A 22,282-nucleotide genomic window follows, 5' to 3' on the forward strand; every position below is an offset into this window, starting at 1 on the left:
TCCCATATGGGCTCCCCTTCCCTGCCAGACGGTGACAGTGAAAGAAGATCAGATCCTGCAGCAGAACCCACCCAAGTTCGACAAGATCGAGGATATGGCCATGCTGACATTCCTGCATGAGCCCGCCGTGCTTTTCAACCTCAAGGAGCGCTATGCAGCCTGGATGATCTATGTGAGTGCCCACAGCTGTGGGTGTTACAGGATCCAGACCAGGGCATTGTGTTACAGCAACAGTCATATCATCCCAAGCTAAAAGGTTAAATCATCCCAAAGGGGAACCAAAGGGGGACATGATCTCTGTTTCCTGTCTTTCAATATGTCCCAAATTAAGCTCTGGACAGCTGTGGAGGTATTCAAGACATGCAGGCCGAGCATCGGCTCCCACCTTATGGAGTGCTAGAAAAACAACCCGGGGGAAATCCAGTCTCCATCCCTAGGCTCATTCCTGGGGGCCTCTGTCAATCACTCCTTCAACACCCCTACACACACACACACACACACACACACACACCCCAGAAAAACACAATGATAGCCATGTTCTGCCTTTTGTCTCCCCCATTTCTGAATCTATGAATCTTCCCTTCTTCTCCTTCCCTCACACACCTCTATGGTATCTCTGACCTTCCTCTCTCTTGGCTGCAGACCTACTCTGGCCTCTTCTGTGTCACTGTCAACCCCTATAAGTGGCTGCCGGTGTACAATGCAGAGGTGGTCACTGCCTACAGGGGCAAAAAGAGGAGTGAAGCTCCGCCCCACATCTTCTCCATTTCTGACAATGCCTATCAGTACATGCTGACAGGTGAGAGACCCCTTAGTAAGGAACCTTCTCTATTCCTTCCAGTTGCTCTGTTATTTCAACATCCTAACCTTATCCCTCCTTCCTCTTTTTTCATTTCAGACAGGGAGAACCAATCCATCCTTATCACGTGAGTCTCCATCATCCCCCCCGGCCCAAGCGCACCCATTTCCCTCTTGTGGGTGGGTGGGTTTTAGTGAGAAGACTAGAGTACTGGGAGGAAAGAGGGTATCCCTAAGAAACTGTGGAGAAAGCTAAGTGATAACATGAGTATTTTCAAGTCAAGATTATGATCAGTGGAATGCTGGGATAAGATTGGAAGGGAACCGGGCAGGATTTGACAAGAGGAGTGTAGGATGACTGAGTTCTAATGAGCTGCTGTTGCCTCCAGCGGAGAATCCGGTGCAGGGAAGACTGTGAACACAAAACGTGTCATCCAGTACTTTGCCAGTATCGCAGCCATAGGGGATCGTGGCAAGAAGGATAGTGCCAATGCCAACAAGGTACCCACAGGGACACAGGTTCTTGGAGGATAGTACAGAACAGCCCAAGGCACTAGGATTCTAATACCTAACGTGAACCACTCCGGACAGGCAGTCCCTTCATTCAAAAGCAAATTATTGGGGCTATACCTCCACCTGCCATAAGCTGGACTCCCCTTCCCTTGCAAGAGGTACTGAGAAGGCAAAGAGAAAGGTAGGGCCCTGTCTGCCCATCCTCAGCTCCAGCCCCATGACCGCCCTGGCCTGGACGTTCACCTGCCCAACACCTCCCAGCCAAGCCAGACTAGGCTCTTCAACCCTACCATCTGCAGACCTAGCCAAAATCAGAAGTATGAAATTTTGCTGGGGATTTCTCCTCCCTCTACAGGGTACCCTGGAGGATCAAATCATCCAGGCTAACCCCGCCCTGGAGGCCTTCGGCAATGCTAAGACTGTGAGGAACGACAACTCTTCCCGCTTTGTAAGTGATATTGACTAAATGATAAATTCTGCTAACCACACCTGTTAAAGAGGCCAAGCTGTTACACTGTAATGTAACTAAACTTAGAGTCAGGGCACCCGGGCTCAAATATGTCATCAGACACTTTCTAGCTTCAAGAACTCAGATCATTTAATTTCCGGGAGCCTCAGTTTCCTCATCTGTAAAATGGTTTCAATAATAATGTTCATTTATTGGTCTCACAGGGCGGTTATGAGACAAATATTTTACAAACTTTAAAGCACTGTATAAATACTGGAGAGGCAGCCCACTATAGTAGATATCAAACTGCCCTTAGATCCAGGCAGACCTGAGTTCAAGTACTGCTGCTTACATAGACTGGCTGTGTGATCCAGGACAAGTCATTTAACTTCCTAGTGTTCTAGGAAGCTAAGACTACAAGTTGCAGAGAAGATGGCAACCTGCATTAGTAAGGGGAGTTTCCTCATCTGAGAGTTCCCTATACCAATGAAAACACAAGTTCAAGTCCTATCCCATAACATGTGAATTCTATTTTGTAATGTATTGGTTTGGAGCTACAGTCAGAGATCTATATATACTCACCCCTGATGTGCCAGGCCCCATACCCTTCCCAACTCAACTTGGCTATCACTATTGTAGGACCTAGATAAAAATAAAGGAAGGGAAGACTCTAGGTCACAGCTGAGAAATGGATAATGTACATACAGAAAATCGGGAGTAGATTATAAAAGCACATATTTTTCTAGTGACTTTATTTCCTTCTATCTTAGTTTTTTCTTTTGTTTTTACATCATCTTCATTTCCAAATATGCGGCCTCCTTCCTGTCCCCAGCAAGGCATTCCTTGTAACAAAGATTTTTAAAAGAAAGAAGAAAGCAGTTCAGGAAAACCTATCAACACTTTTTGAGGCAATTGGAGTTAAGTGACTTGCCCAGGATCACACAGCTAGTAAGTGTCCTGTGGCAGATTCAAACTCAGGTCCTACTGACTCCATAGCCAGTGCTCTGTCCACTGAGCCACCTAGCTGTCCCTAGGATCATAGATTTAAAGCTGGAAGAGATCTCAGAGGTCTTGGTCCAATCTCTTCATTTTACAGATGAGGAAACTGAGACCAGAGAGGTTAATGACTTGGCTGAAGTTAGGACTTGAACCCTGGTTACAAAATGAGGCCTCTTTTTGACCTACCATGGGGCCTTCATCAATTCCTCTGGCAGGATATGCACCATTCCACATCCGTAGTCCCCCATCTCTGCAAAGAAAGGAGAAAGGCGAATTTTTCTCAGCTCCTCTCTGGCGCCAAGCTTGGTTATTATAATCACACAACATTCAATGTCACTTTTTTCGTTCATTCCATTTACATTATTGTTCCGGTGCATAGGGTTTTCCTGATTTTGCTTACTTTACTTTGCATCATCTCCCATTTCTGAATGTCATATTCCTCATTTCTTATAGCACAACAACTCTATTATGGACTACAATTTGGTTAGCCATCCCCACCCCACCCCTTCAATGGGCATTTACTTTGTTTCTCTGCTACCACAAAAAAGTGTTGCAGCAAATGTGTTGGTGCATAGAGGACCTTTTTCTGCCTATAACTTCCTTGAGATAGACACCTTGAAGTGGAGATGACTCTGGGTCAGAGTATCTGCCCCTCAGTAATGACTTCGCTTACAAAGCTCTCCCACATGAGTTATCACACTGTTCCCTAGGTGGGAGGTGGGTCTGAGCGCTATTTTTTCATTATTTTTACTTACTTAAGGTCAAACAGCATATGCATGACAAGTACAATTAGGGTTTGTGGGAAGGAGAGAGAGGAAAATCATAACTAGCCCTTCCTGATGATTTGACTTTCCTTCTGCCTCCTCCTCCTGCTCTTCCATCATTCAGGGAAAATTCATCCGGATCCACTTTGGAGCCACAGGAAAGTTGGCATCAGCCGACATAGAGACCTGTGAGTGATGAAATTCCTTCCCAGTTCTTCTGCCTGTCTTTGTCTCCATCGACCTTGCAGTTTTCCTAAGTCTTTCTCTGTAATTCTCAGGTTCTCTGTCCTCTGAGTCATGCATTTTCTAATCCTGCCTAAGTCTGTGTCTGAGTCTCATCTCTCTCAGTCTATCTAGCTCTGATTCTGTATCATTCCACTAGTAATCTCCTAGTGCTTCTACCACTGCTTCTGTATTTCTCTATGTGTCATTATCTCCCAGCCTCCTTATCTCTGTATTTCCCAGTCTCTCTCTCACTCTCTCTCTCTCTCTCTCTCTCTCTCTCTCTCTCTCTCTCTCTCTCTCTCTCTCTCTCTCTGTTTCTCTCTCTGTCTCCCTCTCTGTCTCTGTCTGTCTGTCTCTGTTTCTTTCTGTCTTTCTCTATTTCTATCTCTATCTTACTTTGTCACTCTGTCTTCCCACCTTCTCTCTGTCTCTCCAACACTGAGGTCCAATCTCCCCCTGTTTGTCTCTCTTGGTCTCCCTTCCTTACTTTGTCATGTCTCACTTAGCTTCCTTATCCTCTTTGCCCCCTTTTAGACCTCCTGGAGAAGTCCCGGGTTATCTTCCAGCTAAAAGCAGAAAGAAACTACCATATCTTCTACCAGATCCTATCCAACAAGAAGCCAGAGCTTCTGGGTAAGACTCAGACCTTGAGTTTTCTCCCCTAATCACACGCACACCCCCAACACACATACATTCAGTTCAAGGGAAGGGAGAGTTGAAACTGCCTCTGAGGAGAGGGGGTCTAAATGTATAGATTCTAATTCACTTACTTATTGGTTCTCCTCTCTCCACCTCTTCATTTTGTTCCCCTCTTACCTCTTACTTTCCTTGTTCTATTGCTTTTTCTTCTCTCCTTCTCTCTTTCTCTCTCTCTTTCTCTTTCTTTCCAACTCTTTGTCCTCACCTACTTCTTGTCTTTCTTCTCTCCCCTTCTCCCTTCCTCCCCTCTCTCATCCTGACAAATGCCTGGAACAGACATGCTGTTGGTCACCAACAACCCCTATGACTACGCCTTCGTGTCCCAGGGGGAGGTGTCTGTGCCCTCCATCGATGACTCCGAGGAGCTCTTGGCCACTGATGTGAGTGGGTGGGCGCTGGGGTGGGGATGGGGAGGTAAAGAGACTCTGAGATGCTCCACAGCTTTGCTTTGAGACTAATGCCTTCCTCTCTCTCTCCCCAACCCCCACCCATCCAGAATGCCTTTGATGTCCTGGGCTTCACAGCAGAGGAGAAAGCTGGAATGTACAAGCTGACAGGGGCCATCATGCATTATGGGAACATGAAGTTCAAGCAGAAGCAGAGGGAGGAGCAGGCAGAGCCAGATGGCACAGAAGGTGTGAGAAATCAATAGGAGAGCACTGGGTCGGGGTGGGAACAAAGGGACGGATAGAGGGAAGAGGAGACAGAGAGACTGAAAGAGGGTGGAGAGGAAGGAGAGGGGGGAGAGGGAGGGTTGGAAGGAGGGCAAGAGGGGGAGAGAGGAGAGAGACAGAGAAACAGACAGAGGAGAGACAGAGAAAGACAGAGTGGGGGAGAAAAGAGAGAGGAAAGAGGGATGGAAGAAGGAAGGGAGAGTGGGGGAGAGAGAGAAGAGAGGGGGAGGAAGGAAGGAGGGAAGGAGGAGGAAGACAGAGAAAACAGAGAGGCAGAGAGACAAAGACAGAGAGAGAAGAAGAGAGAGAGAAACAGAGAGTGCTTAAGGCCTTGGGTTAAAAAATGGGAACTACAGGTTTACACATCATTTTCCACTTCTGTTACACTCCTGTTGTGATCATTCCCAGCCTTTAATAGTCTTTAATAATCCCCATGCTTTAATTGCACAAGTAAGCCCATCCAATTAAAAAAAAATGGCGGTGGAGCTCTGCCTAATATGCCCCACTTCAGCCCTCGCCCTGGTGCTGGGCAGATTTGACGGTGAGTTCCAAGGACAGAAAATGGAAATGAAGAACTAGGGAATATTGGTAGAGATGGCCAGAGGCGAGAGGGGAAAGGACCGCAGAGGCCAGTCAGTCCCACCCTCTCATTTTACAAATGAGGAGCTGAGAGATCTAAAGTGACCCATCCAAAATCCCAAGTCACTGAGTGGCAAACCCTGGATTAGAACCCAGAACCCAGGTCCTTTGACTCAAAATCCAACCATCTTTCCACAATGCCACAATGTCTCCCAAGGGGAGACAGAGAGACCTCCTATAATCCTCAATGAAAAAGGAGTGGATTCTCTTCTCTAGCTCAGTGACTTTCAGCTCCCAACAGGCTCTCTGCAAGGATGGTAAGCATCAAACTCTTTCTATACTTCTTTTTAACCAGACCTAAAGGTAAATCTTAGTGAGGAAACTCCCTCTACCAAAGTAGATTGGCACCTTTTCTACAACTTAAAGTCTCAGGAAAATGCCTGAAGCTCTTAAAGGTTAAGTAACTTTCCCAGATTCACACAGCCAATACATGTCAGTGGCAGAACTTGAACCCAGGTCCTGCTTCCTCTTAAGTCTGGCTCCCCAACCACTACATAATGCTAGCTCTCGGCTCACAGCATAATAATTAGAGTTCACATTTATATAGAACTTTAAGGTTAACGAAGCACATTAGATATATTATCTCATTGGAGCTTCATAAGCCTAGGAGATAGGTGGTATTATTATCCCTATTTTACACACGACAAAACTGAGGCCGAGGGAGGTTGTGGCTTGCCCAAGGCGACACAACTACAAAATTCCAAAGGCAAGATTCAAACTCAGGCCTTTCTGACTCTAAGTCAATACCACCCACCGTGCTTGACTTACCCTATGAGGCAGTCCTAACTTGGGTTTTCTCAACCGATCCATCCATTTTATAGGGGTAACAAAGAGAGCGTCCACAAGGTCAGACCATTTATATAGTTATTTATTTAACTGAGCATTCATGAAACTAGGCCTCATGAGTTAATAGTTGCTCACAAGCAGAGGGTACTAGTAAATGTTTAACAACCAGCTTTCTGGAAAAAATGTATGCACGACACACTTTTAAGTTTAATCTGCATTATTAACATTTTCTCCATCGTTATCTTGTCTAGACAATCAACCATCGATAAATGTCAGGTGGTACTTTGGGAGGTCAAATGGGTGGGTAGAAGAATCTAACCACAGTTTGGTACCAGGCAATCAACCTACCAACAGATACCGACAGATTGCTTCCAGGGTACTCTGCACTGTTCGGCTCTGTGGGATATACTTAAGAAACACAACTCACAGTCTTAGCCCTCAAGCAGTTTAGGTAAAAGAGGGGAAGAAACAAGCATTTATTAAGTGCCTACTGTGTTCCAGGCACTGTGCTGAGTGCTTTACAAATATCTCATTTGATCCTCACAACAACCCTGGGAAGTAGGTGCTGTTAGAGAAGACTGGTACACAGCTCAATGCAATTCAGTTCAACAGCCATTTATTAAACGGCCAGTGTGTGCCAGGCACTGTGCTAGGGGACACAGAGACAAAAATGAAACACCTGCCTTCAAGGCGCTCACGTTATGGAGGGATGGAGAACGGCATGTGGTAGGGATTCCAACCAATCAGGCATTCAGCATTTATTAAACATCTACCGCCTGCCAGTCACTGTGCTATTCACTGGTTGAGGTAAGGAAGAAGAGCATTCTAGGCATAGGGGATAGTCTGTGTAAAGGTAAGGTAGAAAATAGAACACAGAGGGGCAGCTAGATGGTGCAGTGGATAGAGCTCCGGCCTTGGAATCAGGAGGACCTGAGTTCAAATCCAGTCTCAGACCAGACACTTGACACTTACTAGCTGTGTGACTCTGGGCAAGTCACTTAACCCTGAGTGCCTCACCAAAAAGCAAAAACAAACAACAAAAAAAGATGGAACACAAAGAAGCAAGTCAATTTGGTTGGAATCTGAGAGGGAGTGCATCTGTTTAGCTGGTTCGACAAGGGCTCAGCTCAGTAGATCCTGGCAAATGCAATGAGATTGAGATGAGGAGAGCTGGGAGAGGGCTTGGAGGGACAAGGCAGAGCATGCTCAATTTTTTCTCTTTCCATCAGATGCTGATAAGTCAGCCTACCTCATGGGACTGAACTCAGCTGATCTGCTGAAGGGACTGTGCCACCCTCGGGTGAAGGTGGGCAATGAGTATGTCACCAAAGGCCAGAATGTCCAGCAGGTGAACTACTCCATTGGGGCCCTGGGCAAAGCTGTCTATGAGAAGATGTTCAACTGGATGGTGGCTCGGATCAATTCTACCCTGGAAACCAAACAGCCACGCCAGTACTTCATTGGCGTCCTCGACATTGCTGGCTTTGAAATCTTTGACGTGAGTTGGTGGAGCCTGGGCTGGAGAAAAAGTCTGGTTTAGGGGTGAGCCCAGTAGTGGTGCTGGTCTGAAAGTGGGAAATGCCACATCTCACCTTTTTTTAAACCGGAACTCAAGTCCCATATCTTCCAAGGAGCCTTTGCCAAGTGCTCCAGCCCACACGGATTGCCCCCTTCTCTGAATTCCTGTTGTACCAATATTCTGCTCTATACTGCTTAGCTTTGATTGAACCTGACTGCTTTGTTTGGCTCTCTAATTGTTTCATGCGTTTTAGAATTATCTCCCTAATAGTTGAGGTTTTATTACATATGTTTCTATTTATCAAGCATTTATTTTTCTCCCTCTCCACCCAAGGGCAGGGGGGACCCCTTGTAACAAATATGCATCACCAAACAAAACAAATGTCTGTATTCCTAAGTCCAGAAACGCATCTCTCATTTTGTATATTAGTCCATCACCACACTTCAGGAGATGCAAGGCATTCTTCATCATCATTCCTCTGGAATCTTGGTTGATCATTGTGTTAATCAGGGTTTTTAAGGCTTTCAAAACTGACTCATCTCCATGATGTTGATGTTATTATACAAATTATTCCCCTGGTTCTGCTCACTTCACTGTGCATCAGTTCATACAAATCTTCCCAGGTTTCTCTGAAACCATCTCTTTTTTCATTTCTCACAACAAAATAATATTCCATTATAATCATATACTATCATTTGTTCAACCATTCCCCAATTGATAGGTACCCCTTTAGTTTCTAGTGTTTTGCTACCACAAAAAAGATAAATATTTCCGTACAGATAGTAACTTTTCCTCTTTTTTGATCTCTAATTGAATTGTAAAGTCCCTTAGGGTAGGAACCTTGTCTTCTCATCACCGGTATGTCCTTCTCGGCAATGAGTCATGAATAGGCTCCAATATATGTTTAGAATCAGAGACTGCCAGACCTGGAAAAAAAACATTAGACAGCTAGTAATCTAACACCTTTTTTTTCTTTTTTTTTCTGGTAAGGCAATTGGGGTTAAGTGACTTGCCTAGAGTCACACAGATAGTGAGTATTATGTGTCTGAGATCAGATTTGAACTCAGATCCTCCTGACTCCAGAGCCGGTGCTCTATCCATTGCGCCACCTAGCTGCCCCCAACACTTTTTTACAGTGAGGCCCAGAGAGGAGCAATTTGCCCAAGATTGCACAGCCAATTAGTGACAGGGCTAGAACAGGAATCCAGGTCTCTGGACGCTCCAAGTGATTCCTCTTTCTAATACAGTGTGTCCTCCGTAATCTGGCTCCACCAACCTACTTATCCAACCTCATCTCATCCTACTCCTCAACACATCAATTCAATTTAATAAACACCATCCTTCCATTCTGCTGATAAGCCAGGTGCCTTCCCTGTCCCACATATATGCCATGTTCACTGATTGAGTGACTGACCTGCCCACTCTCCCCCTTCTGTGCCCTCCAGTTCAACAGTTTCGAGCAGCTCTGCATCAACTTCACCAACGAGAAACTGCAACAGTTTTTCAATCACCACATGTTCGTGCTGGAGCAGGAGGAGTACAAGAAAGAGGGCATTGAGTGGGAGTTCATCGACTTTGGCATGGACCTGCAGGCCTGCATCGACCTCATTGAGAAGGTGCCCAGTCCCTACTTCCTTGGCCTAGGCCCCCAGGCAGAGGGACAGCATCATGTCCATGGCAAGACATATAGTCTAAGGATAAGAAATTAGAATCACAGCATGATGTCCCCTGCCTCCCTAACACCCACAAAGAGGAACAAATCCTAGAAAGAGCCAATGTCTGTAACTCAAAATATTATATCCTCCTCCCAAAACAAAATTTACTGTCTAAAGGGGGCTCCTTTACTCCCTGATAAATGAAAACTAAACACATTTTTAGACATAAGTACTTAGGTGGTGATCACACCTAGAGAGAAAGGAAAATAAGGAAGCTAGCAGGCATTCTCTGCCTGCTCTGACTCTGAGATGCTTCACTGCCTTCTGTATTTTCCCCATGCAAACCAGAGCCACCTACTGAGTAATTACCACCATTGAGTAATCAATCCTCAACAATCTGAGTAATTTATCAGGTAGTGGTTACTTCCCTATATGCTGAGATTGATTAGATGATTGAGCAGATTGAACAGATCAATCTGTAATGTATAAGTGTATTCTATACAGACTTAGAAGTCTCTAGAATACTCTGTCCCTTGCTAAATTAGTAAAAATTTTCAGATGGATAGGAGCCTACCACTTACTCGCTAGTTTATTATTGTTGGGTTGAGTTCTTGAGGCCCTTTCTGCCTTTAGACCCCCAGAATGTTCAGGAGTTTCTTGGATAGGAACTTTGCCTGTCACGTGTACCTTTTGTGAAGGAAGAATGTAGAAGGAAGGAAGGAAAATCTTCAGGGAAGCACAGAGCAATAGAAGGGAAATTGCTTCTCTCTAACTCTATTGGGTATGGAATAGATCTCACAAGATCACAGATTTAGAGGTGGAAAAGATCTTTCAGGTCAAGTCTAGCCTCCTTATTTTACAGATGAGAACACTGAGGCTCAGAGAAGTCATTGACCAACATCATTCAATGAAATAATATCCATAAAGCACTTAGCACAGAGCCTGGCACATAGTAGGCACTTAAAAAATGCTGGTTCCCTTCCCCCTTTGTTTCCCTTACCAACATCACACAGGTAGGAAGTAGAAGAGCTGGGATTTGAACATAGGTCCTTTAATTTCTAAATCTAACATTCTCTCCATTGTATCACGAAATAGGTTTGACCTGAAATTGTTTATATTTAGGTTAGACATTAGGAATCACTTCCTGAACTCGACCTCATTGACCTAAAAACCATGCACCCCCACTTTATCTGCTGCCTCAGAGCCCTCAGCTCATAAACTAGTGGCACAGGTGACTGAAAGAACATGGAAAGCTCCTGTGGGTCAATAACAGACCAGATACTCAACTACAGGAGTGGATAAGTTAACTTCTAGAGGTTCCTTTCTGTCTGGGGAATCTATGGCTCTGTGTACCCTTGGGAGGAAACTCAGCTACGTTCCCTCTTCCCTTCCCCACAGCCCATGGGCATAATGTCCATTCTGGAGGAGGAATGCATGTTCCCCAAAGCCACTGACACTACCTTCAAGGCCAAACTCTACGACAACCACCTGGGCAAGTCCAACAACTTCCAGAAACCCCGAAATGTCAAGGGGAAGCCGGAGGCCCACTTCTCTCTGATACACTATGCAGGCACCGTGGATTATAATATCATGGGCTGGCTGGAGAAGAACAAGGACCCACTCAACGAGACTGTGGTGGGCCTCTATCAAAAGTCCTCCCTCAAACTGATGGCAACCCTCTTTTCTACCTATGCTTCTGCTGATAGCGGTAAGGACCCAGCTCTGGGATATGATACTGGCACTTTAGGAAACCTTATGAAATTCAGCATCTGGCTTCTAGGAAATGAAGAGTTCCCAAATCAGAAAGAACCTATTGCTTGGGGGTGGTGATGAGCTATAGGAAAGAAGCCTCCAACTCCAAAGAGGAAAGGGAAAAGAGATAAAACATATTGGGGGAGGGGAGAAACAAATGGAAAGACATGGGAAGAGAACAGTGAATGTACTTGGGTTGGAAACTCCAGCCATAGACTAGAGTTAAAGATCTCTCATGATACAGACTGACGCCTCTTGTGCCAGGTAACTGGGAAAGGTCACTGCCTGAAGATTCCTCCTTAGGAAAGAGTCAGAAGTGTCATGTTACTTGTGCATGGACTGGAGTGAGTTAACAGAGATGAGTGGTGCCTTTCCCAAGGTGCCAGAGGTAAAGGTTAGGGTCCAGGTCAAAAGAATTAGGGCAGTGCTAAGGATCAAGAGAGCATGCAAAACAGATGAAAAGACATGATCTGGGATTTGGGTAGAGGAGTCCAAAGCTGGGAGAACAGAGAGAGTCCTAGGACAATGTAATTTGTATCATTCGTCTCATTATGAACATATTCATGTTTTATGACTGGATGGGCAAGTGAGGCTAGTCTTACCTTCTAACTTTCCCTGAGTAAACTGTAGCTTCCAATGGCCACCAGCCACAATGTTTTGCTCCGAGGAAAGAGCGGTCTCTGAGCCCTATCAATCAAGCAATCAACAAACTTTTATTAAGCACCTACTATGTGCCAGGCACTGTGCTAAGTTCTGAGGATAGAAAGAAAGGCAAAAAACAAATGAACAAAACCAAAACATAGAAGGTCATAGCATGCAAACAGCTGAGTACAAACAAGATTTGTATGGGTTCAGTTGGGGGTAGTCTCAGAGGAAAGGCAATAAGGTTAAGGACTATTGGGAAGGAAATTTTGTAGAAGGTGGGATTTAAGCTGAGACTTAAAGGAAGCCAAGGAAGCCAGGAGGCAGAGACGAGGAGGGAGAGCATTCCAGGCACTGGAGACAGACAGCTCAGAGCTGGAAGATGAAGAGATGTGTGACATGGATAAACTATACTGGATTTGCTTACCGTCTCAGGGAGAGAGGAGGGCAGGGAAGGAGCGAAGGATAGAATTTGGAACTCAAAACTTTTTTTAAGTTTTAATAATTATTTTAACATGTAATTGGGGGAAAATTAAATATTATTTTTAAAAAAAGAAATGTGTGAGAGAAACAGTAAGGATCAAAGATAACATGGAGGGAATAATGTATAAGAAGATTACTAGAAAGGTAGGAAAACAACCAGGTCACAAAGGGCTTTAAGAGCCAAACAGAAGATTTTCTATTTGATCCTGGAGGTAAAGGGGAGCTATTGGAGTTTATTAACTAGAGGAGGTGATAGGGTCAGACCTGCACTTTAGGAAGACTTATTTGGCAATTGAGAGGAGGATAGATTAGAGTGGGGACAATGAGACAGAGACACCAAGCAGCAGGCTATATTGTAATTGTCCAAGTGTAAGGTAACAGGGGCCTGTAGCAGAATGCTTGTAGTGTCAGAGGAGAGAATGGAGGGTATATGAGAGATGTTAAGAAGGTACGGGGGGAGGCGGGCGCCGGTGAGAAAGAGTCAGGAGTAAAGGATGACACCTAGGTTGCAAGCCTGGGTGACTTAGAGGATGGGGGTATCCTTGACAGTAAGTGAAGTTAGAAAGAGGGGAAAGCTTGAGAGGGAAAGGTAATAAGGAAACAAAGGGAGAGAGTGGAGTGTGGGGGTGGAGGTAGAAAGTATGCTGTTCCTCCCTGACTGATTCTTTCCTCTCTCCAATAGTTGATGCCAAAGGCAAAGGAGGCAAGAAAAAAGGTTCTTCCTTCCAGACAGTGTCAGCCCTCCACAGGGTAAGACGGGCTAGCCACTGTGTGTAGAACTGGGAATCCTGAGGGAAAACTAGACCTAGCAGTGCAGGGTAGGGGTCAGAGGGAGGTGTTACCTTGGACACGCAAATTCTGCACAGGTCATATGCAAACTCAGGGCTATTAGTCTTGAATCAACACAACTAGAGTTTCAGTGTTGCTGGGGCTGGGCCTCAGGGTGCCCAAGAGATGGCTCCTGTCATCTCTAATCCTCCTTGACCACCCGCCATCCATCCCCAGGAGAACCTCAACAAGCTAATGGCCAATCTAAAGACCACCCATCCCCACTTTGTGCGATGCATCATCCCCAATGAGAGGAAAGCTCCTGGTGAGTAGTGGGTGGGGAAGGCAGTTAAACAAGATAGGAGGTAGCGAATGCTCTGCCTCCATTTGCTCAGAAACTTATCTTTTATCCTGTCCTCTGATGCCCGCAGGGGTAATGGACAATCCCTTGGTTATGCACCAGCTACGCTGTAATGGGGTACTTGAAGGGATCCGAATCTGCAGGAAGGGATTCCCCAACCGCATCCTCTATGGGGACTTCCGACAGAGGTGGGTGAGGGCTGCTCAGGGAAAACATTCAGATCTAGAGGGTGGGGTAAGGTCACAGGTGGGTAGAGCTGGTAGTAGATGTTCTTGTTCCCAGGTAGCATCATTCTCCTTCTAATCGAGAAACCACACAGAGAGTGAGATGACCATCTCCACCTCTCCCCTCAGGTATCGGATTCTGAACCCAGCAGCCATCCCTGAGGGCCAGTTCATCGACAGCAGGAAGGGGGCAGAGAAGCTGCTTAGCTCCCTGGACATTGACCACAACCAGTACAAGTTCGGCCACACCAAGGTGAGGGAGGCAGGACCACAGAGGAGAGGGCTCACTAGGAATGTGTAGGAACTCCCTAAGGGGAGAGGGTCTGAGGCTACAGCAAGAAGAACAGAGGAAGGGTAAGATCCATCTTGTCCTTTACACCTTACTATGGTTCCCTCCTTCCACCAATCTCATCCCCAACTTCCTTTTCTCTCTTTTCCTCACCCCCAGCAGTCTGAGTCCTCCCCTCTCTGGGAGGATGGCTCCTAGTCCATGCTCTAATGTTAGGGATAGAGCAGGGGAATCCTAGAAAATGGGAGATTCAGGTTCCATCCCGGCTCTGAAATCTCTGTAATGAAATCTCCCAGCTCCCTCTATCTTCCTTCCCCAGTTCTCTGCTGGGAGGACTGTGATAACTTCCCATGAAGATAATCCCTATCTCTTCCTCCCTCATCTCCAACATGTGAATCTTCTCTCCAGGTGTTCTTCAAGGCCGGGCTGCTGGGGCTGCTGGAAGAGATGAGAGATGAGAGACTGTCCCGCATTATCACCCGGATCCAGGCTCAGGCCCGGGGCCAGCTGATGAGGATTGAGTTCAAGAAAATTTTGGAACGAAGGTGAGAAAGGAAAGAAGGCAGAGCAAGAGTGGAGAGAGAGCATTAGAGAACCATTGAACCAGGGGCCCTGATAGGTTGTCTAAATAGAACTGAAGCTATCTGAGCACTAGATGGTGCAATGCATAGAGTGCTAGACTTAGAATAAGGAAGAACTGGGTTCTAATATGTCTTAGATATTTAATAGCCCTAGGCAAGTCATTTAATCTCTCACAGACTCAGTTTTTTTCATCTGTAAAGTGGGGATAATAATAGCACCTACCTCTAGGGTTATTGTGAAGATCAAATGAGATATAAGATATCAGTTGCTACTGAGATATAAGTTTCATACAAAGTCTACAAGGTGGTGATAGCCTATGGGACGGAGATGAAGTACTCTATAGCAGGTGGAGTGCTGGACTTTGAGTCCAGAGAGACCTGGCTTCAAATCTCATCACTGACATTTGTTAGCTGTGTGACCAGGGGCAAGTCACTTACCTTCTCTGAGACTCAGTTTCCTTCTCTATAAGATGAGGATAATGACACCTGAGATACCTACTTTATGTTGTAAGGATCAAATGATATAACATATGGAAAGCAATTTGCAAATTTATAGCCCTGTGTAAATATCAGTTATTATGGAGAGAGATGTTCCCCTTTCTATGAATATTTCAATCAGCAAACGTGTATTAAGTAACTGCCCTGTGCCTCGCACTGCTCTGCTCCTCTACGGGATACAAAGGGAGGAAGAGAATGTGTTCCTGCCCTTGAGGAATTTGCAATCTTCCTTCCTTCCCTCTCAATGATAGGAGGTCTCTTGAGGCTAGGAAGTCTTAGTGGAAGGTGGAGTGTGGTTCATGGGATTGAAGAATAAAATAAATGGGTTCATGGCACCTCCCCTCCTTACATTGACTTTTCCCTCTCAGGGACGCCCTCCTGGTGATCCAATGGAACATCCGGGCCTTCATGGGGGTCAAGAATTGGCCCTGGATGAAGCTCTACTTTAAGATTAAGCCTCTGCTGAAGAGTGCAGAGACAGAGAAGGAAATGGCCAACATGAAGGAAGAATTTGGGCGCATCAAAGATGCCCTAGAGAAGTCAGATGCTCGACGGAAGGAACTGGAGGAAAAGATGGTGTCCCTGCTTCAGGAGAAGAATGACCTGCAGCTACAAGTCCAGGCAGTAAGACCACTTGGTCCTCCTTGATCTCTCCCATATGCTTTACCTTGCCCTCACTTGGGAAACAACCCATCTCCTACTCCAGGGAACTTCCTAGAACAGCCTCTGAGTTCTAGGTCTTTTTCTAGTCCTCCCTCTTCATCTTTCTTCTCCTTTCAATTTCTTGTTTTGTTTGTTTTTATTCTGAACTTAACAAACACCCAATAAAATAGGCATTTCCATATATGTACTGAAAAAGGAAAAGAAAATTATTCACAAAACTGCAGGTATATGTTATGGATACTTTGCTTATCTTTTAAAGTACATAATAGGTTCAACCTGTTTTTTTTTTCGAAGGTATCTTGCTTACTTGTGCTTCTTTCTGGCTTTTCTTCTGTTTTTCTTCTGTTCCCTTCTCTGCATTAAAGAAAAAAAAAAGACGCTTTATTAATCCTCTTTTCCTTCATTTCATTTCTTTTTTTTTTTTGCTAGCCTTATCCCTCTCCCTTCTTTCTCTTCCTTGTCCACTTACTACTCTCCTCCATTGGAAAAAAAAAGAAAAGAAAAACAAAACCCTTGTAGCAAACATGCATAGTCAAGCAAAACAAATTCCCACCTAGGGTATATCTAAAAAAAGTTTGCCTTATTCTATACCTTGAGTCCATCATCCTTCTGCCAAGTATATAACATGCTTCACCATCAGTCCTCTGGAATCACAGCTGGTCATTTCATTGATCAAAGTTTTTGAGTCTTGTTTTTCTTCATAATCTTGTTATTATTGTATAAATTGTTTTCCTGGTTCTGTTCACTTCACTCTGCATCAGTTCATTCAAGTCTTCCCAGGCTTTTCTGAAACTGTTCGTGTTGGCTTTTCTTATGGTACTATGCTATTCCATTACATTCACATACCATGATTTGTTTGGCCATTGCCCCATTGGTAGAGTCCCTCTTCAGTCTCTCATTTTCTCCATGCTCTGTTCCCAGGAACAAGACAACCTGGCAGACGCAGAAGAGCGCTGTGACCAGCTGATCAAAAACAAGATCCAGCTGGAGGCCAAGGTGAAGGAGCAGACAGAGCGCCTGGAGGATGAGGAGGAGATGAATGCTGAGCTCACAGCCAAGAAGCGAAAGCTGGAGGATGAGTGCTCAGAGCTGAAGAAGGACATTGATGATCTGGAGCTGACCCTGGCCAAGGTAGAGAAGGAGAAGCATGCAACAGAAAACAAGGTAAGCAAAGAGATCCCTTCCAGTTCCATCCCTAGACCTCCATGGGAGTCCCAGGAGGTCTCTGCCATAGGGCCAGGCCACTAGTAACACCCATGATCAAATCTACCTTTCCCCCAGTGGTCTATGAGGTTAACATAAGCCCTGATATTGCACTTCACAAAGCCTCTTATGGGCAGTAACTTGGAATCAGTTAATTGGTTTGGGCCCGCCAACCTTTGACTACAACGTGGGTGGGAAATGGGGTTCTTATCCCACAGGTGAAAAACCTGACTGAGGAGATGGCTGGGCTGGATGAGATCATTGCCAAGTTGACTAAGGAGAAAAAGGCCCTGCAAGAGGCCCACCAGCAAGCACTGGATGACCTGCAGGCTGAGGAAGACAAGGTCAACACACTGACCAAGTCCAAGGTCAAGCTGGAGCAGCAAGTGGATGATGTGAGTAGCTTTGACCTCATCCCCTTAGGTCACTGAGCTAGGTTCTTTCCAGGAGACTCCAGTGGTCTAAGAGGGCAGGGGCTGTACCCTTTCATTCTGTATATGACCTTGGGCATGTCATCCAATCTCCTTGGGCCTTTGGACTAGATGGTCCCTAAAACCCCTTCTACTTCAAGATCTAGGGGATCCTATGATCTCCAGCACCTTGCACACTAACATGCACATAGCAGGATCCTAATAAGTATTTGTTGAATTGAATTAAATAAAATCCATTGATCTTATTCCTGAGGTCACTGAAACTTCTTTGTTATCTGAGATGACTCTTCAAACTTTATCCTTGTTTCCTTTGGCAACTTGACCTCAGGTCCCACGTGCTTGAGGACAGGAGCCCCAAAAACTTTGGGTCTAGGGTTAAGGTTGAAAGGAGAGGATTCTGCTTAGTAGATCCTTGGTCTTTCCTGGAATAGTCTCTCTCTGACTGGCATCTGCCTCTATCTCTCTGTCTGTGTCTGTCTCTCTTTCTTCCTCTGTCTCTATCTCTCTGTCAGCTGGAAGGATCCCTGGAACAGGAGAAAAAGGTCCGGATGGACCTGGAGCGGGCAAAGAGGAAGCTGGAAGGAGACCTGAAGCTGACCCAGGAGAGCATCATGGACCTGGAGAATGACAAGCTGCAGCTAGAGGAGAAGCTGAAGAAGTACGAGCCCATGGTGGGGAGGAGGGAGGGCACGGGAGATCTGTGTGTCAGTTAGAGGCACGTCAGAAGAGCAGAATGCCAATCCCCGTTGTGCCCCTATTCTCTCAGAGGCATCAGGGAATGGCCAATGTAAGCCCTTCCACAGGGCAGATTTATCCTAGGCATTCCCCTTCTCTGCAGCCACGCTCCTGGAAAAGCTGGCATTAATCATTTGTCTCTCTGTGTGTATGGGGATGGGGGTGGGGGACTGGATAATTCCAGTGTCCTAGAACAGGGGAAGAGAAGAGGCAGAGATGAAGGAGGGGGGATGCCCAACATCCACCAACCACCTCTATTCCAGGAAAGAGTTTGACATAAATCAGCTGAACAGCAAAATCGAGGATGAGCAGGCCGTGGCTCTCCAGCTACAGAAGAAACTAAAGGAAAACCAGGTAATTGTCTGGACAGCTAGGTAGAGGGCACTGAAGGGTTTGGATACTCCAGAGAAGATGCCTGGGACATTCTAGGATATAGAATCATGGAATACCACATAATAGGGCAGCTAACTGGCTCAGTAGATAGAATACCAAGCCTAGGGTCACGAAGATCTGAGTTCAGATCCAGCCTAGGACACTTACTAGCTGTAAGACCCTGGGCAAGTCACTTAACCCTGTTTGCTTCAGTTTCTTTATCTGTAAAATGAGCTGGAGAAGGAAAGAGTATCTTTGTCAAGAAAACTCCAAACGGGATTGCAAAGAATCAAACACAACTGATAAATGACTAAACGACAACAGAATCTACCCTCTAAAGGCAGAAGAACCTCAGAGGGTAATCCAGTGTTTCAGACGAGGCCCATGGAGCTTACGTGACATAACCAAGGTCATACAGGTAGTGAGTGTCAGAGGAGGGATTTAAACAGGTTCTGTGACTCTAAAGCTAGGGCTCTTTCTATTATACCACAGAATGGTCTCTCCTCGAGCAACCTCCAAGTTAACTAACAGGGATACTCAATCACTTTCCCCTGAGAGTTTAGTGACTCTCTAGAATGCTAATTATTTCTCAGATGAGAATAATTCACTTTCTCCCTAGAACAGCTTCGAGTTGGGCTACTCTGGAAGCCTGGAGGGAATATCTCCTAACAATTAGCCAATCTTTTTGGAGGGACACAAAAAGTTGTGTTGGTTTCTTTTTCCAGGTCCTTTTGCTCTAAAGCAAATGATGGAGAAAGCCCCTCCCCTGCACCCCTCCCCCATCTGTCCCTTTTCCTCCTACACAAAGGCGTAGACTATCACAAAGATAGGTAGGAAGCCTCAGGATTCCTCTTTAAAAAACAAAAACAAAAACAAAAAACAAAAAACCTTCTAACTTTAACAAGAACAAAGAGTCAGATAAACATTCAAAACAAGAAGTAAAATCTTACATAGAACCCTTAGTATTTAACAAAGTAGAACCAAGAGTATTAATAAACATGAAAAAATAAATATATTTTCATTGTGTCCCTTTCCAGGTCTACCTAAAATTTTGTTATCTCTGGCTTTGTTTTCTTCTCTTTTTAAAAAAATGTCGTTATAGTCAGTGTTTTTGCAGTTCAGGTATTGTAACATTACATCATTTTGTCTTTCTGTATTTCTTTATTTGCAGCATTATCTTTGTATAGGGAATATGTCTGACTACCGTCACCGACATTTCATGTACAATTCACCCCTTCCATGAGGTGAATCCTCCCTCCAGAGCACTCACTTACTCAAAGGCACTCTCAGCTGTCCACAGACAGTTACTCTGCCATCTGCCTGCTGTGGACTCTGTTGATTTGGCCAGGATTCAATTCAATTTGGCAAATATTTACTAACTACCTGTTGTGGGGAAGCTGGGTGTCACAGTGGATAGAGCTCCAGCCTTGGAGTCAGGAGGACCTGAGTTCAAATCTGGCCTCAGACACTTGACACTCATTAGCTGTGTGACCTTGGGCAAGTCACTTAACCCCAATTGCCTCAAAAAAAAAAAAGGCATGTCATCATGTAGGGCATACCTTACTCATAGTAGGGCTAAGTATGTGCCTGAAGTGTACAATATGACAGTCACCTACTAGCAAGTACATTGATTCGTTGTGGTTAGAAGCTCACTTTATCCTTACCTGGTTACAAATCTGCCTGAAAGTAGCCCGGTATGGTGGGGAAACAGCTGGGAATTAGAGCACTAAGGTTGCATTTATACAGCACCTTAAGATTTTCAAAATACATAATAATAGTAGCTAACATTTATATGGTGCTTACCATGTGCCAGGCACTGTTCTAAGTGTTTTACAACTATTTTCTCATTTTATCCCCACAATAACCCTTTATTCTATTATTATTTCCATTGTACAGTTGAGGAAACCGAGGTACGCAGAGGTTAAATGACTTTCCAAGGGTCACTCAGCTAGTAAATACCTAAGGTTAAATTTGAACTCGGGGCTTGCTGACACCACACCCATTATCTCATCTGATCCTCACAACAACCCTCTGAGGTAGATGATGTTTTTATTATTCCCATTATATAGATCAGTAAACTAAGGCTGAGAAAGGGGAAACCACTTGCCCAAGATCACTCTATCCGCCCTAGCAGTTAGCTGCCTCCAGCCTTGATGCTGTCATTTACTGGCTAGAAGTCCTTGGGCAAGTTATATAACCTCCGTGGACTCTAATTTCCATGACATACGAGTGTTAACATGGAGTGTCCCAAAAGTCTAAGTGTGGTTTTAAGTTTTTGTTGTTGTTGTTGTTGTTGTTTTAACCACTTTAAACTGCGCTAAGACTTTTTGGACACTCTGTATTTATCCTACCACCCTCATAGGCTATTAACTTATTCAGCGGGATAATATGAATAAAATACTTAGTAGCCAGACAATACTGCATAAAGGTCAGCTATTATTATCTTCCACTCAAGTCCTATTGGACACCTCCTCATGTATGGAGGTGACCCTAGGTACTGGAAGACTATACCAGCAGAGCTCCAGGCTCCAGTGGGTCCAATCAAGCAAGAGAGGCTTTGAGTATTGGACCAGCAGTAAGCTGTATCTGGCATTCAAGGCCCAGGATAGCTAAGTTGAGAGAGAGAGAGAGAGAGAGAGAGAGATTCATCCATCACCAGCAAGTCAGCCACCAAGTGCTGGTTATTTCTGACCACAGCAACTCATGAAACCATTTGCTGAAGCGTGTCTGGGGACAGGAGGTTCGAGGGGGTTCTGATTTGTATCCAGGAAGAGAATCACCACACAAATGAGATTACAGATTTTTTGGAGTCGCATGGAAAGATGATGATGTAAGCTGGAAGGGAGATTTTGGGAGGAGACGTATCCTATTCTCCCCTTAGCACCCAAGAAAGAGGGAAGGAAGCGTTCATATAACTCCTACTCTGTGCCAGGCACTTCAGTGCTTCACAAATATTATCTTATTTGATCCTCAAAACAAACCTGAGAATTAAGTGCTATTAGTATCCACATTTTACGGTTGAGGAAACTGAGATAAAGCGACTTGCCCCCGGTCAAAAAAAGCAGTAAGTGTCAGAGACGGAACCTGGACTGAGATCTTCCTGAGTCGAGGGCGAGGGCTCTATCCACTGTACTATCTCAGTGGACTACCCAAGAGGGTACTTTGCCAACAGTCTTTCAGGACTAAGTACAAGCGTTTCCACTGAGTGCCAGCGTGGTGACAACAAACGTCTCAGGCATTTGTTCAAGTTCATAGATCTCTCTCCTGGGAAACCCAGTTCTATTTTAAATGAAATCATAAGATCACAGGACATAGAGTTGGAAGGGACCTTAGAGATCCATCCCATTAAACAAAAATAATAATAGCTAGCACTTTCGAAGTTTACAAAGCACTTTATAAAAATAATCTCATTTTTTAAACCTCAAAACAATCCTGAGATAGGTGCCAATATTTACAAATGGGGAAACTGAGACAGATGTCGGTTAAGTGACTTGCCCAGGGTCACACAGCTAGGAAGTGTCCGAGGCAAAATTTTTAACTCAGTTCTTTCCCACTCCAGGC

At 45.0% G+C, this 22,282-nt stretch overlaps 1 protein-coding gene across 1 annotated transcript in view; it reads left to right on the forward strand.

Moving 5' to 3' along the window:
- LOC110193748 (myosin-6) overlaps positions 1-22,282 on the forward strand; it is a 46,321-nt gene that overhangs the window by 1,440 nt on the left and 22,599 nt on the right. The window contains exons 3-24 of the mRNA XM_020965776.2: positions 29-172; positions 643-799; positions 899-926; positions 1,188-1,299; positions 1,667-1,759; positions 3,647-3,710; positions 4,282-4,380; positions 4,723-4,826; positions 4,943-5,081; positions 7,775-8,043; positions 9,510-9,680; positions 11,118-11,427; positions 13,279-13,346; positions 13,602-13,689; positions 13,796-13,913; positions 14,079-14,202; positions 14,647-14,783; positions 15,686-15,941; positions 16,902-17,144; positions 17,402-17,578; positions 18,127-18,272; positions 18,613-18,703. Coding sequence (XP_020821435.1) covers positions 29-172; positions 643-799; positions 899-926; positions 1,188-1,299; positions 1,667-1,759; positions 3,647-3,710; positions 4,282-4,380; positions 4,723-4,826; positions 4,943-5,081; positions 7,775-8,043; positions 9,510-9,680; positions 11,118-11,427; positions 13,279-13,346; positions 13,602-13,689; positions 13,796-13,913; positions 14,079-14,202; positions 14,647-14,783; positions 15,686-15,941; positions 16,902-17,144; positions 17,402-17,578; positions 18,127-18,272; positions 18,613-18,703 — 3,138 coding nt within the window. The remainder of the gene's footprint in view (positions 1-28; positions 173-642; positions 800-898; positions 927-1,187; positions 1,300-1,666; positions 1,760-3,646; positions 3,711-4,281; positions 4,381-4,722; positions 4,827-4,942; positions 5,082-7,774; positions 8,044-9,509; positions 9,681-11,117; positions 11,428-13,278; positions 13,347-13,601; positions 13,690-13,795; positions 13,914-14,078; positions 14,203-14,646; positions 14,784-15,685; positions 15,942-16,901; positions 17,145-17,401; positions 17,579-18,126; positions 18,273-18,612; positions 18,704-22,282) is intronic.

Source organism: Phascolarctos cinereus, unplaced genomic scaffold (genome assembly GCF_003287225.1).
Source record: "Phascolarctos cinereus isolate Bilbo 61053 unplaced genomic scaffold, phaCin_HiC Scaffold_3;HRSCAF=262, whole genome shotgun sequence".
Classification (NCBI taxonomy): Eukaryota; Metazoa; Chordata; class Mammalia; order Diprotodontia; family Phascolarctidae; genus Phascolarctos; species Phascolarctos cinereus.